The following is a 16,297-nucleotide window of genomic DNA, read 5'->3' on the forward strand; positions in this document are numbered from 1 at the left end:
ATCTTGTAAGTAAATATACACAAATTACTCCAGAGAAATTCTGCATTGACGTGTTGACAGACAGACTGGTATTTTTCAACAAATGCATTTGTTTCCGCGACACTACAGCTCAAAGGTGCTGTAACGTTGGAATGCACTACTGATAACCTACTTCCAACAATATGTAAACTTCATCAATACCGCAGTTAACGTCAGCCATCACGTTCGAGTCGATAAAAACATACTGTCACGAGCAGACATTTACTCAAACGTAAATATCGTCCAAACGCATGCGATTGCAGCCTGTCTTGTTTTCGATTATGGGCCATGCAGAATGTCACGCTTTTCAAAAGAATCAATAAAGTGCATGAAAGCGATATGTATTTTATTGCAACAAAAGCAGGTGGACTAAAAAGAGATTACCAAAATTCTTAACAGCGTGTTTCTAATAAATATCCTTATTTCCGAAACTGTTTGTTTCACAAAGGTACTTCTAGTAACAAAAGTACTTTAAGTGAGAAAATTGTTGCCATTTTAAAATACGTATAAAGAATAAATTTTGAGAAAATTACGATATATAACTTTTTTGAATTCTCCCTGTCTATATAATTATATTTACAGCAATATTCGTTCGAGTAAACGTGTTTCACAAATATTTTTATTCATTATAAAAAAATGAAATACGAAGAGTTTGACTACCGTGTAACAAAAATTTCTCCAAGATTAGTTTTAAAATTTGCCACTTTTGCCATTTTTTCGGCTTGCGTTGAGGACTCGGTTAATAAATAAATTAAAATAATTCAAAGTTGATTTTTTTTGCCTCTTTAATGTTGCTCAATGATATTCTTTTGTGATAAGAATAATTTAAAATACTATTTCGCACGATTTCATACGAAATATTGTATTAACGCTTTGCACTCTGGATCTTTTTACTTCCTTGTACGAAGTAAAGGATGTATTGTATCACGAAAAATTTCGTGGACCATATTTCAACGAAAATATCCATTTTGATCGCTATTGAATGAAATTTAAGGATGTTTTTGCGTGACATCTGTACGTAAGGACAGAATAAATGACTCTTTCTTCCCAAACGAATTATAAAACTGATTTAAAATGGATTCAGAAGAGATTTCTTCGTGGCGTTTGTACGCACGTACTTACGTACGTATGTATGTATGTATCTCGCATAACTCAAAAACGAATAACCTCAGAACGTTGAAATTTTGTATGTGGGACTGCTATAACATGTAGATGTGCATCTCCTATTTTAGTTGCAATCAGCCGCACCTCAGGTATATAAATATATGTGTGTATATATATAAAGACATAAAGTAAGAAAGTTAGAACTAATATTTCACAAAGACCAAAAATTGAAATTCATAATTAATAAATTTCAAATAATCTTATAAATGCAACAAAGAATTTTAAAAATGTTAAAACCAAAACATTTCAAACAAGCGAAACCCATTTAAAAAAATTAATGAAATTTAAACAAAAAAATGAACAAAAACAGAAGAGGAATTCAATCAACTTGAATGCTACTTCGTCAAGGAGGAGGAACATTGAAATTTCTCTTCTACAAAAATCCTTGCCTTTCTGTATCCAGAATTCGCCGATGAAAGAACACACACACATATATATACAAAACAATACTTTTGAAAACAAAATATAAACATGCTTAGTATTTTAGAGCTTTAAGCTGCAAAAAAAAATTATCATTAAAGACATAAAGTAAGAAATTTAGAACTAATATATATATATGTAGAATTTGACTTAATTCACAGCATGAGAGCACGAAGTAATAGTTAAATGGTTTATTTAATAGAAAGAAATAAAAGTAAATAAAGATGAAGTTAACGGTATGCAGGATTAACATAATGATGTAAAGGCATAACATCGAAAGCACAATTAAAGTTCATAAACTCTTGAAGACGTGTGAGCCGTCTGCTCACGTCTGCCTTCCACTCTCGACCAGGTGGTCTCAGCGCTGTCTGGGATGATTCTTACTGCGCTGGGTGATGCTATACTGATGACGTCATAAACCTGGTATTCTAATTCAGCATTGGACGTTGATGACTCCCACAGCTTCGGCCAGCCTGAAGAGGCATCGTCCTCGATGTCTGTTGAATGGACATCACTATCATGTACCTGCAAAGATAAATAAAAAAAAAAAAGAAAAGAAAAAAGAGAGTATCAGGTCCTTAGGCTTTGAGCTGATACAAGCATTAAATCAATTTGACCATGGCTTCATATGGTCAGCCGCAGTAGATGTCAAATTTGGTCCTTCATGGCATCCTACTTTCTCGACTTCATATCTGTCATTTGATCGAACAGCTATGATTTTATACGGTCCATGAAACTTAGGTCGTAGTTTCAAACCAGTCCCATATTGAGTTCTCTGAATGGCTATTAAGTCGCCAATCTTGTATAGTTTCGGTTTCTTACGTTTCTTGTTGAATTGTTTTCGATTCTCTTCTTGTATCTTCAAAATGTTGTTTTTAGCATCTTCTCTCATCTCATCGCGTTCTTGCATCAATTGCTTTAAATATTCTTCATTCAATATTTCACTAATTCTCAAATCTTCTTTATTCTTCATTTTCGTGCCTATGAGAAGCTCAAACGGTGAATATTTTGTACTTCTCGTAGTTGTACTGTTGATTATTCTCTGAACATCTGAAACATATCTAAACCATTTCGTTGAATCTTCATGTGATAATTTTGACAAAACAGGAATCAAAATTCTATGAATTCGCTCAATTTGTCCGTTACCTCTTGGAATACCGGTAGTAATTTTGACATGTTCTATTCCTTCTTCAGTACAATAAGCTAAAAATTCTTTCGATGCAAAGGCACTACCTCGATCTGAAATGATTCTGGCTGGATTTCCAAATACAGTCTGTTGTTGCTTCAATTTTGAAATAACTTCTTGCGTAGTTGGTGATTTCACTGGATAGAACCAAGTAAATTTCGTAAAAGCGTCGACAACAGTTAGAATGTGTTGGTATCTCTTGTTCGTCGATGGAAGAGGTCCAATAAAGTCGATATGATACGTACTCAAAGGAACGTTTTCTTTCGGTACAGGATGAAGAAATCCTTCTGCTTTTCCTTGCTTCTTGTTGTACAGTATACATTCTATACAGTTAGCAATTACTTTTTCAACTTTGCATTTCAGTCTGGGAATATAGAATTCTTGCTCTACAGCATTCACAGTTTTATCTACAGCAAAGTGACCTTTTTTATGTACCTTCTGTATGATTTCATTCTGTAAGGATTCTGGCACTACTAGAAGATCTTTACCATTTTCAAATTTGTACAAAATATCATTTCTCACGAAGAATCCATTTTCTTCTCCCTTCTCAACTAAATTCTTTATCAATTTCACATGTTCATCTTCGTTCTGTTGTTGTACTAACCGAATCTTCTCAGTTACATCGGATGTGTATGATGTTAAAATTAGAGCATTTCTACTTAAAGCATCAGCATGTTTCATTTGGCTTCCTGAACGATGTACAATTTCATAATCGAATTCTTCAATAAACATTGCCCATCTCGCAATTTTAGGAGTTAAATCTTTCTTATCTAAAGTTTTCTGAAAAGCACTACAATCAGTTACAATTTTGAGTTTAGTCCCTAACAAACAGTTTCGAAATTTCTTCAGAGCTTCTATTACTGCAAGGGCTTCTAATTCGTAACTACAGAGTTTCTCTTGCTGCGGTGAAGTCTTCTTACTCATATACTGGATTGGGTGATAATTACCATCATCAGACAATTGGAGTAATACCGCACCAAAGCCTTGACTACTAGCATCAGTATGAAGTTCTAATGGATATCCTTGCCTAAATATGTGTAGAACAGGTGCCTGAGAGAGAATTTCTTTCAATCTGCAAAAAGCTTCCTGTTGTTCGGAATCGAACTTAAAACCAATACCTTTTCTAGGTAAGTCACTAAGAGGTTTAGCTATTTTAGCATACTGAGGAATGAATTTACGAAAATATCCCGTTAGTCCTAAAAAGCTTTGTAGTTGTTTACAGTTACGCGGTTGTGGAAAGTTTCGAACAGCAACAGTTTTGGAAGGTGATGGTCGAATAGTTCCGTTTTCAATTACATGTCCCAAAAATTCAATTTTACGTTTTAAGAATTGGCACTTTTTGAAATTTATTTGTAATCCATACTCCGAAGCAGTTTTGAATACTCTTTCTAATTTGTCTAAACATTCAACTTCATCATTAGCCGGTATGACTATATCATCCATATAAATAATTAGTACACCCTCATTTAGCAAGTCACGAAATACTGAATAAATATACCTTTGAAAAACATTTGGACTAATACATAAACCAAAAGGAGCTTTAAGAAATTCGTAGATACCATTATGTGTTACAAATGCGGTATATTTGGTGCAATTTTCGTCTATGTCTACATGGAAAAAGCCATTTTTCAAATCTAGTGTCGTGAAGACTTTGGACTGTTCTAAGCGATCAAGTACTTCCGGAATTAAAGGTAGTGGAAATTTGTCTTTAATAATCTTCTTATTTAATTTCCGATAATCTATACATAAACGTTTCGAATTATTACGCTTGTTACACAAAACAATAGGCGCCGAATAATTAGAAGTGCTAGGCTTTATTATGCCCTCTTTTAACCATTCCTTAATTTGATCGTCAACAATTTTTTGTTCCGCGAAAGACATGTATCTTCTATTTTGACAGACAGGAATATCATCGCATAAATTTATTTGCATCTTGAAGTCAGATTGTCTATTTTTCCGTGGTTGGTACGAATTAATTAAATTACACAGTCTTTCTTTATGTTCTGCATTTGAAATATGCGATAAATCAATCTCGTTGACAGAAATAGCATCCACCAGATGTGAAAGGTAATTAAACGTCGCGCTACTTCCGCTTTCGGGACTTTTGTTTACATTAACAGAGACGCCAGACGATCGCGAAGGATCATAAGCATTCTTCAATGAGATAGCAATATTCAAATTTCCCATAACGCAACGAACGTTAGAATTTCGATATGACTCAGCAGTTATCAAGTTTACATTACTTTTATTCCGATGAGAAATTATTTGAAGGCCATTCTCAGTAAAAGAGAAGTTAAACTGACTCAATACATCCAAACCTAATACAATTTGATTACATAATGACTTAACAACATAAATTTTCGTACGCAGTGAAAAACTATCAATTGAAATATCAGAAATAAAAAAGCCGATAGGGTACGTTTGTTTTGATTCAATTCCGTTTAATGTGATATCACTACAATTTAAATTAGAACCAATCTGATTGTGTAACTCTACGCTGCATATCGTTACATCTGAACCAGTGTCAACTAGACTATCAACTAAATGATTATTTATTTCTACAGTCTTCATAATTCTATCCTTGTCACAAATTCGTTGTAATAAAGCTGCTTGATGTGTCTCGGGGGTCTGCTCTGGACAGTTCCTTGAATAATGCCCGAACTTCTTACATTTTATACATTTTACACCCTTTGATTTGTTTACACAATGCTTAGAATAATGCCCAAATTCCTGGCAATTAAAACATTTGACCTTATTAACGTTAGATTGATTTCGGTTTGATGACGAAAGCTTACTTCTATCTTTAACTTGAGTGTCTACTTTCGGTTTCGGATTTTTAAACTTATCATTGTCCGATCTCATTTTATCATAAATTTTAAGCCTTTGTTTAAATTCAGATATTGTTTCGCAACCATATAATATCGTTTTCCTAACCACAGAATCGGGAATACCATCAATAACATATTTAATTAATGAAGCATCTTCAATGTTACCTCGCGAACACATTTCTTTCATTTTCAAAAAATACTCATCTAAAGATTCATTAGGCATTAATTTACGTTTACATAACATTTCATGCAACTCAGCAGAATTAAAAGCTTTACCATATTCAGATTTCAAAAGCTTTTTTAACTTACACCAGTCATTAACTTTAGGTTCACTCTGAATAAATAGTTTCGCTTTACCTTTTAATGATCTTTTAGAAAAAACTAATTTATGCAAATCACTCAATTTCAAAGAGTTTATAACATCTTCAAATTCATCAATCCATTTATCAACATTTTCATATGCATTACCAGAAAAAGGATTAACAATACTTTCAATATCAGAAAAACTAAGATGAGGTTTAAAATGATCTTGAATTGGAAGCTGCATACTGTTATTTACTTGAGACTCGTTAAAACCAGGATTGTCTCTTTGATTATCATCAAGCATTACTTCAGAAATTTTATTAATAGTTTCATCTTCAATATCACTATTTTCTTCATGCAAAATATTTTCAAATAATACAGATAAATCACATAGGTAAGAGACAATTCGGGTTACGACTTCCGTTTTTGAACCTTCTGAATTTATGCGCAGTACATTGCAAATTTTAATTAACTCATTCAAAGTAAAACTATTCTGCACTGCATCTATTTTCTTATTAAATTCTTCAGAATCTGGTTTAAATATAAAGCCAGAAAATTCACGTAATCTTTTCCGGTTATTTCGATCTCCATCAGTATTAAAAATAAGCTTATGCAAACTTTTTCAGAACTTTTACTGTTCTTTAAAGCTGCTTCCAATTCTGGAATTTCTACTAACTTCATATTGGAAAGAAAGTTTTGTACTCACCCGACAGATGATCGTCGTCAATTGGGTAATCCACACTTTATACGAGTAATCCAATAAATCGAATAACTTGTGACAACAGTTCACTCAGTTCACAGTTCAAAGCACAGTTCTAGTACTCGCACATTTTGGCACGAAGTAATAGTTAAATGGTTTATTTAATAGAAAGAAATAAAAGTAAATAAAGATGAAGTTAACGGTATGCAGGATTAACATAATGATGTAAAGGCATAACATCGAAAGCACAATTAAAGTTCATAAACTCTTGAAGACGTGTGAGCCGTCTGCTCACGTCTGCCTTCCACTCTCGACCAGGTCTCAGCGCTGTCTGGGATGATTCTTACTGCGCTGGGTGATGCTATACTGATGACGTCATAATCCTGGTATTCTAATTCAGCATTGGACGTTGATGACTCCCACATCTGTTACTCGGCTCAGTGATCTCAGTTTCCTTATTCTTATATGTTAGTAAATTGTGCGTTTTTTTGCTTTAAAAATGATTTAATTATGTTGTTCTTATCTTCCGGTTAAGGTTTTTAGTTAACCTGCATGTTATAACTATAGAATTATCAACAATGTAAAAGTTGTTTAAGTGCAGTTAAGCCTAATTTGTTTACCATAGCAGCCATGTTTGTTTACATTTGAAACTTAGCAGAATAGTGGAGTTATTGCCAATCTAGAAAAAAATAAGCTTCGCAACAACAAAGCAACGTCTCCTTCTATTATAGCTAATTAAATTATGCATAATTCATTATGGAATTATCATTTAAGTTATTAAACTATCCCAAATATTGACTCAGTATAACGAATATAGACTCCACAACAAATTAAATCAGTTTCAACGCCATCAGTATCTCTCTGCCGAGTGAGACCAAAAGTAAACTTTCAGTTTTGTGCACCGAAAAATTTGTCTTCTAGTCCGCTGGTCGAATTGCTTGTTTTTGCGCAGAAACTGTAATTTTAATTGTATTTTTTTAAAATTCTTTTAACTCTATTTGGTGTTTTATGTTTTTCTATATCTTTAAATTTTTAATGAAGATATTTTGTGTTTTTAGTATTTTTGCCTTGCCGCGAAGTGAGAACTGAATTAATAGAATGAGAAATACATCTCTAATGAAATCCGAGAAAATAAATTTTTCATATTAGCAGAAAATACTGTTGCCAATCTGTTTCGGACAGAGGAAAATGTTTACGAGTAGCGCATGCGCATTAGGTAAGCAGAGCTGAATCATCTGTGAAAAACTGTTTATTTCTTATTTGTTTAATTTCTTTTATACATCGTTTTAGATTTATTATGGTATTTGAATACAACATGTGGCAACGATTAGGATGATATAATATCAGATGATATTATTTTTTTTTTTTCATTCTGAGTTAGAAAATGAATGAGATGTAACGCTATTAAGTAAACCTAGCGCCAGACTATCACTACAGTAAATAAATGTAATGAATTTTAAAAAGCGCATTTATTCTATTGTGGTTTATGCTCTATCGACGAAGTAGATTTAATTCAATTCAATAAGTGAATAAGTGTAAATGATATGCAGGAAGAAATGCGTATAATTTAATATTCCGTGCAAGGAAGTCATGGTGTACACATCAGATTTTTTGCTCTAGCGAACCAGCAACTCGAGAAGGTTTTTCGAATATTTTGTGAATGTCTTAGAGCTAACTTAAACTGATTTTACATACAATTTAAAGAAATTTAATGGTTTCTTTTGTGTTTGAAAATATGTGTGGTCTTGTTCGGGTCTTTCGCATGATACAAACGGTATTCTATGAGATATTTCGGAGTCTGTGCACGTTATCCATTCTGAATTTTCTGTCTCTTCTACGGAATTCAGTGTCGTTTTCGCATTCACTAACACCTGATTTTTCGCCCTCTTAAACCTCTTACTTCTTCGCTGTCTTTATCACTGCTTTCCTCCTTTCTATCGTCAAGTAGTCTATGCATAAGCGTAATTTTGTTCTTCAAGGAAAACAAAAATCGAATTTTCTTTACTTGAACTGATTCCTGCATCGTATTCCATGTATATTCAATTTCGGAACTTTGAAAATAATATTACTGCCACGACTGTCGAGTTTGAACTAACGTCGTAGACGCGTGTATAACAATAAATCTAAAAAAACATATTTAAGATTTAAGATTGCCAGTTGTTTTATACGCATATGTTGTTGAATACACTGACAAAGCGATACTTCTCAAAACAAACCTAAATAAATACCGTTACCACTTGAATTATCGCGTCAAACCAAGTGGAGATCGAGAGTCACCTTTCAAATTACCGCATCAAATCAACTGGTGACCGAGAGTCACCTCTCGAGTGCAAAGAATGTAAAGTGTTTAAGTATGAAAAACAATCAACAGAGGGTCATCTTAGAAGGGGTTCACTTTAAATGAGCTTTTGTATGACGTCAGTGTAACTAATATTTTGATAAGAATCCTATTCGTGTCTGTTAATTGCATTCGAATGATTGCCAATTAAACTTTGCACACTACAGAACAAAACATTAAAATGTGACTTACTCTGTTCTTTTTCCTTTCCACAACCGTACCGGCCTTCCTCACGGGGACAGTGTCCATCTTTCGACATTCCAATAACGCGCAGGCAGCCTGGTCCTGGTACTCACTCGAAAGTTGTGGCAATGCAGAGAGACTGCGAGCGCGATTAGACACACCCCTGAAAAGAACTCGACCAGGGTTGGTGGACACAAGTTGCCTATGCTCTTCGGTCGGTGTGCTATCCGTGCTGTTAGGAGAATCGCACGGCAGATCCATTGGATGTACTATTTCCAAACTAAGTCTGGACCGGTCGAAGGTTTGCTTCTTCCAAGCTTTTGGATTAGTTTCTTTGTTAGCTGGCGTAAAGGTACCACTTTCTTTGTTCCTCTTCAAGAGCTTTTTTAGGGAGAATTTGCTCTTCTTATGTTTGGCAGGCGTTTCTTGAAGAACATCTGGAAGACTGGAGAGCCTGGAGGCACAAGATATGGCACTGGGTTTCTTAATCGTGGAAAAAGTTTCATCGATGTTTGAAGTAACTATTGTGGGGCTATATTGGCTACATTTTGTTTTAATTTCAGGCGCTGAGGGAGACGCTATATTATTTTTTGAGTCAGCATTTTTTGCAGAATCTCTTCGGGCCATTTCTAATTCAAGAGCTAATGCCGCGAGTTTGGACTGACGATCGATAATGGCATCGGGGGATCTATCTGTATCGGAACTTTCGTCGAAAAATTCCTGTGGTTTGTCACAGGGTTCGGTTTTCTGACTACCTGCCAAAGACTGAAGATTGTGAGCCTTTATGCAGTTCATTTTACTAGTGTCTGGATGATCTGTAGAACTTTCAGGAGCATTATTCTGCGCTTCGCTGGTGAGAATTGCATTAGTAACATCTTCCAAACTACCTTTATTGAAATCCACTTTTACTGTGCTTAGGGAAGGTGAAGATGCGTTTACAGAACTAGCAGTTGTACTATCTGATTGGATACTGCCTTCGCATGAGGTTACGTTAGGTACAGCAATCTCACTGTGGTTATTTTCATGAGAAAGAATATCTAACTTCTTAAATGGTGGAGAGTTTTCACAGTTTTCGGTTCTATAATTAGACTGAGCGTCAACTTTGATACTTAACGCTTCTCCCTTTTTACATGTTTGTTTGATGATATCTGGTGGAGAAGAGGTAACTTCAATTTTATGAGCTTCTTTTATTTTAATAACTGCCGAATTGGTTCCCATAGATACCTGAGAAGAAGTATCATCAAGTCTAGAAGAAGGCTGTAGTTTTGTCTCTTTCTTATTGTCCGTGGATGGAGATTCGCTATCCCGTCTTGGATACAAACTACTTCTAGAACTTTCTTTGGCAACGCGTTTGTTTTCAGTTGTTGGGGAGATTTTTGAAGTTCTACCACCTCGAGATTTATATACTCTGTCTTTGCACTCATGTGTGTCCGAATCATCAGATAGGTTGGAGACATCTCCAGAAGTTGAAGAACCGGCGTCGTACTTTTTGTCGTTATCCAGGCAAGATATCTGAGGTTGGGACATACTCCTTGGAAACGCTTCGTGCAGGAAAGAGTGGCAAGGAAGAATCCTGGATTCTTCTGTGTCGTGGAAGGATTCAGAATCCGTCGAATCCCCAGCAGTGTGTCGGTAAGTGGAGTAATCAGAATCGGAACTCTGTTCGAAGCTCATGTTATTGTTGTTTTTGCTGAGTTCGGAAATAAAGGAATACGTTCTTGTATTCAGCGGGCTGAATTCATCGTTTATAAGTAAATTCTTACAATTATCTCGTCCACTTTTAGCTACATCTCTCTTACAATTCTCCATTTTTATGTTGTCCGATGATTGAGACCGATTCTTGTTATTGAGTAAGGAATTTTCATTGATACATTTATTTACATTACTGCCATGTAGGTAGGAATTAATGCACTCCGTGGTGGATGAAAAATAGAACTGATTCAGTGTCTTATTTGTCTTTTGGGACTGTATATCATTGTAAGTAACGCAAGACAATATGTTCAGTGCCTTGTCTGTGATCTTGGCCGGTGTGCTGTGACTGTTGTTGATGCTATTCAGTTTCTCTTCTTCCCTTTTCACCCGCTGCGCTGAATCGTCGACGGATAAAAGATTCTTGTTGGATGAGTTGAATTCCGTGTTGTTTTTTGTAAGTTTGGTTATCTTCCTGTCTTCGTCTGTGTCATCCAACAAATCCAAATCAATGGAACCGTCATCCGAAGCCATCTCCCAGGAGGACTGGTCAGAGTCATAGTCATTCCCCCCGTAACCGATAACAAGCGCTTCTTCAGGTGCGAAATCGACGTTTGGACGACTGAAAAAGAAAAAAATTGCATTTTCAATGTATGTGTCTTTTCAAGATTCCCTAATATTTGTTTGCATGGTGCAAAATTTAAGCAACTGAAAAACTCAATTAAGAGAATAAATTTATTAGGAATGCTAAGGCAACAAGAATTAGCGTAACATTCATAAATTTGCAAGCGTAGTTTCGAAGATTTAAATGTAGAAGCTTCTTCAGTTGCAGTAGTGCAAATAGCAAAAAGAAGCCTATGCTAAGTCAGAGGAAGGAAGTCCTACTACTGGCGCCATCTACTGATAAAAAAACGAAAAGAACTATGGAAAAATTTTCTTAAAAGTTAAGGGTAAAGTCGGAATGGAACTGATATCTTTAACTGGAATTGAAAGAATTTTCTGAATCTGGAAACGCCTATAGAAAATCTAATTCTAGTGATTTTTTTTTTTTATAACTAAGTGATTCTTTGACCAATAGTGATGATTTTTCTGTGTTTCTTTTTTCCTAACGCATGCCTTATGTTTCATACCGCGGAATTTTAAAGTTCTCTTAGTTTTACCAATGCAAATTAAACCACACTTCCTAGGAATCATGCATATACCCCAGGAGTTCATATCCAGAATAGGGTTCTTAAATATGGAACTGCCAACATTTTTGATAAAAGAAAAAACTACCCGAAAGTTGAATTTATGTAAAATGAGTGCAGTTTCATAGCTAATCGACGGAAAAATGGAATGACAACAGAATTTTTATAATATCTTAAAACTTGACGATGCATTTTCGTGTGTTGTGATGAGAATATTTAAGCACTTGGTCAATAATATTACGCTGATTATGCTGATTATGCTAAATATGAAGCTGATTTTGTTGCTTTAGCGCCTCTAGTAATTGTTATTCGGCGTGTTCTTTTAGTCAGATAAGATAATAAAGTGTTTGAAATAATAAACTTATGCTTTGACTCGTTGACTGCCTCGTCACGCGTAATCGGGTGACGGCAAAAATTTTGATCAGGCAGCGTCACTCTTATTCTGGTGCCGGCAAAATTCTAATCAGGCTACATCATTCGTATTCGGGTGAGGTGACGCTTATTTGAGTACTTAACGAGTTAAGTTAGTTGGTATTTAGAAAAATCATCATTGAATAATGAAAGAAAGAAAAGAAATGATTGCTGTCGACAACTAAATTCACTAAACTGAACTGTGCTTTCTTTGTTATCAACTTTTCTTTCTTCTTCAACAACCAATTATTGTAAAATACAAGTGTATTTTACAAAATACGAGCGTATTTATTATAAAAAATGTGGGTATGATCAGTGGTATCTATACGGCATTCATTATCACTGTATTTGTTAGCATTCCAATCAGAATCTGATGCCATAATTCTGTTTATATCTCTTTTTCCGAAACATTTCGTCTGATCCGCATCGCTACGATCCGAATTTTTCTGTTTCGTGATAGGTTTCTTCTCCGTTGCTATATGATTCACTAAGAAATAATGCTTCCATTTGTCTTTTTGAAATTCCAAAACATTAATGCAACAACTTTAGGACAAAAAAAATTAACCATTCATCACTACAGGAAAAAATAATTTTTGCAACTCGCATGCTTTCTTACATACTTCGTTCTTAAGGGGACTCATACACCTTAAGCTCCTCATGATCTTCGAATATGTAACTGTTGCAAGAATTGAGATATTTTATTTATTTTAAAAGCAATTACTTCCAACGTTTTACAGCTTACTACATAATATAGCTGCTTTGGAAATTAGTAACCAGAAATTTTGTGTTGCCACAAATAATTTTGTAATTTAATCCTCTTTGTGACAAAATATTTCGCCATGTTTCCACCTTGCGCGCATGATATTTTAAAAATGGCTAACGGTACATACTTGAAATTGGATGAAATTCTTTATATGGGCACTATTTTTTAACTGAACCAACAATCTGAAGAATATTTTAATATTGAAAAACTTTATGGATGAAAACATTAAAAATTTTGTTAATAAAATACATTTTATAAACTCAACTCAAAATAAAATAAAAATTTAACATGAAATTTTTAGAATTTTAGGTTCACAGTAGTTTCCAGATGTTATAAAAGCTATATATTAAATATGGAATTAAATTATGAAACGGAATGTTTTAAACTGTGCGCGCAAGTTGGAAACATGACAAAAAATTTTGTCACAAAGCGGATTAAATTATAAAAATATTTGTGGCAACACAAACTTTCTGATTACTATTTCAGAAAGAAGCTATATTATGTAGTCAGCTGTAAAAAGTTGGTAGTAATTGCTTTTAAAATAAATAAGTTATCCCAGTTCTTGCAACAGTCACCTATTCGAACATCTTATGGGTTTTAAGGTGTACGAGTCCCCTTAAGCTAAGATTTTCAACTGAATGCATGTTCCGTAACTTTTCTTTCTAGACATTCTAAAATCCTATGATCAGAAGCAACTGGCCCAAGATATAGTATATAGCAATGCTTGTGACATGACGGAGATTTTCTTATAAACTCGCGTGGCAGTCAACGTGTTAAACAAAGGTTATTCTTTTTTCCCTAGTCGCTGAAATTTTCAAGTCTGCTATTAAGGCATATAATTCGTCATTTTACTTTTAATGTAAAGGAGAAAGAATTCTCAAGAAGAAGCATTAATTGCACATTTAGACACACAATGTTCAGGAGAACGGAAGACAATACACAAGATAACGGAAGATATATTACCTTCGAGCTTTCTTCTCGCTGGAGTTTTGCTTGATGAGAATTCCTCGATTTTGCTGTTCGTTGGCTTGCTGGCTCATCTTTGTCGTGGTCTGACAGCCAAAGTCTCGACAGGACACGCCGTACAAAGAGTCGCTGAGTCTCCACTTCAAGCTCGAAGAGATTCCCCGGCTCTGAAATTCAAAATGCTAACTTAATTTGCAGAAAATCTTATGTTAATTAACCAGTTATTTTGATTTCAGCAGTTACTATAGCTTCTTCTTTCCGTTTTCCTCCCCAGAATGTAAATTATCACCGATTATTTAAACTGAGTTTTTTTGTATGTGAGACAGAGAGTGTTTCAGACATCGCGTACGCGCTATGTGGTTAGTTTCCTTCCAGCTGTAATATTTGTAACATGAACATGAGAAGTCCCTGCGGGCTGTTCGGTGGGTTGGCGCCTCGCCAGCGCAGTCGTCTGAGGGAGGCTGTATAAACATGTTAGGCGCTCAAAGAGGTGTCAGGTAATGTAGCCCGACTTGGTGTTAATGTAATATTTGTAAGTATTCCGCTTTGCGGTTTATCGCTGCCGAAACCGTAATTCTGATGCTCAGGTAGCGTGAGCCAGCTTCTAGTAGCATTTAATTGTGTAATCCTTGATTACCATTCATCGTTTGAATTAAATTGGATTGTTCGATTTATTTGCATCACAAAGAGTTATGGTATTTTGTGGCATAAGATAATGCCTTATGTTCTAAATTCTGTTTAAATAAAAAAAAAAGTTTATTTTAATCTTCTTAAGACGTTGTCATGGTTCTCAGACATAGTCGTAATACTCTTCACGTCTGTTAGGGTTATAGGACTAAATTAGCGTTACTAGAATAAGTGTAAGCCTATTAATTAAAGATTCAAAACATTCCATTTTGTTCCTTGTTTAATGAATTGTGGGAAAGCACGAGAGGAAGACATACTTTACGGAGGGGTCTAGGACTTTCGGTCATTGCCCTTTTACGCAAAGTGGTTAAAAGTGTATTCTAATGTACAATTTCTCATTAAGAAAAATAACGCTCAGGATTAAATGAGTGCTCCAAAATAAAGTTTTCGATCAAGAAAAATAACGAAGACAGTTAAAAGAATGCTCCACAATGAAATTTTTGTTAAAATATACTGTACAGAATTAAAAAAGTGCTCCATAACAAAATTTTTGCAAATAAATAAATAAACGCATAGACTTCAAACATTGCTCCAAAATAAAATTTTTGGTAAATAAATAAACGCTCCATAATGAAATATGTTAAAGAAAAATAGCGCACAGAATTAAAAGACTGCTCCATAACAAAAGTTTGTTAAAGAGAAACAACGCACAGAATCAAAAGAGTGCTTCACAATAACAGTTTGATAAAGAAAAATAATGCACAACTAAATATGCGCTCCAGAATAAAATTTTAAATAAAATAACGCACACAATTAAAAGAGTGCTCCATAACAAAAGTTTGATAAAGAAATAAAATGCACCAAATTAAAAGAGTGCTCATAACAGAAGTTTGCTAAAGAAATATAACGCACGCGCTCTAAAATAAAATTTTGGTTAAAGAAAAATAACGTACAGGATTAAAAGAGTAGCTCAAGAAAAAAAATTCTGGTAAATTTAAATGAAGCACAGAATAATTGAGTTTTTTAAGAATAAATTATCGATGACTTTTGTTAGTTAATTTACCTGATAGAGCGTAGCAGCCTGAGGTACGTATCTGGGAGTGGACAACCTTTCGCACACATTCCTGCCTCCTGATTCGGAGTGATCGGCAAAAGATTTGAAGCAGTTTGAGCAGAGGTCACTCCGCCAGGCGTTTTGGACGAAGGTTTGGCAGATGATGGACATCGCTGCGGACCATTTAACGTTCCTCTGAAAAGAAAGGAAAGAAAAAATATAAATAAGTGTGCCGTTAAGATGATGGCTATCCACCAGATTGATACCTCTATCCTTCGCCGCTCAACCATTTCCAGAATGCAATGGGCGCGGAAATATTTTATTTTTTCACCCTACAGCGAATCTGACGAACTGTCATATACCCTATTTTTGTCCATATCTATATCGGGCTTTTAAGCAAGTTTGGGCCCAGAGGAAAAATTTCAGATAACTTTACTTTTGTCTCAAAAAAATTCAGTAA

At 34.7% G+C, this 16,297-nt stretch overlaps 1 protein-coding gene across 1 annotated transcript in view; it reads right to left on the reverse strand.

Moving 5' to 3' along the window:
- The window catches only part of LOC146998810 (uncharacterized), a 58,744-nt gene extending 42,712 nt beyond the window's left edge, over positions 1–16,032 (reverse strand). The window contains exons 1-3 of the mRNA XM_085810258.1: positions 15,847–16,032; positions 14,154–14,323; positions 9,150–11,451 (exon numbers count right to left, since the gene is read on the reverse strand). Coding sequence (XP_085666384.1) covers positions 9,150–11,451; positions 14,154–14,323; positions 15,847–16,008 — 2,634 coding nt within the window. The 5' untranslated portion in view covers positions 16,009–16,032. The remainder of the gene's footprint in view (positions 1–9,149; positions 11,452–14,153; positions 14,324–15,846) is intronic.
- Between the last annotated feature and the right edge of the window lie 265 nt (positions 16,033–16,297).

Source organism: Stegodyphus dumicola, chromosome 2, assembly GCF_044657685.1.
Source record: "Stegodyphus dumicola isolate Sdum_Otavi_A_Nest chromosome 2, ASM4465768v1".
NCBI classification, from domain to species: domain Eukaryota; kingdom Metazoa; phylum Arthropoda; class Arachnida; order Araneae; family Eresidae; genus Stegodyphus; species Stegodyphus dumicola.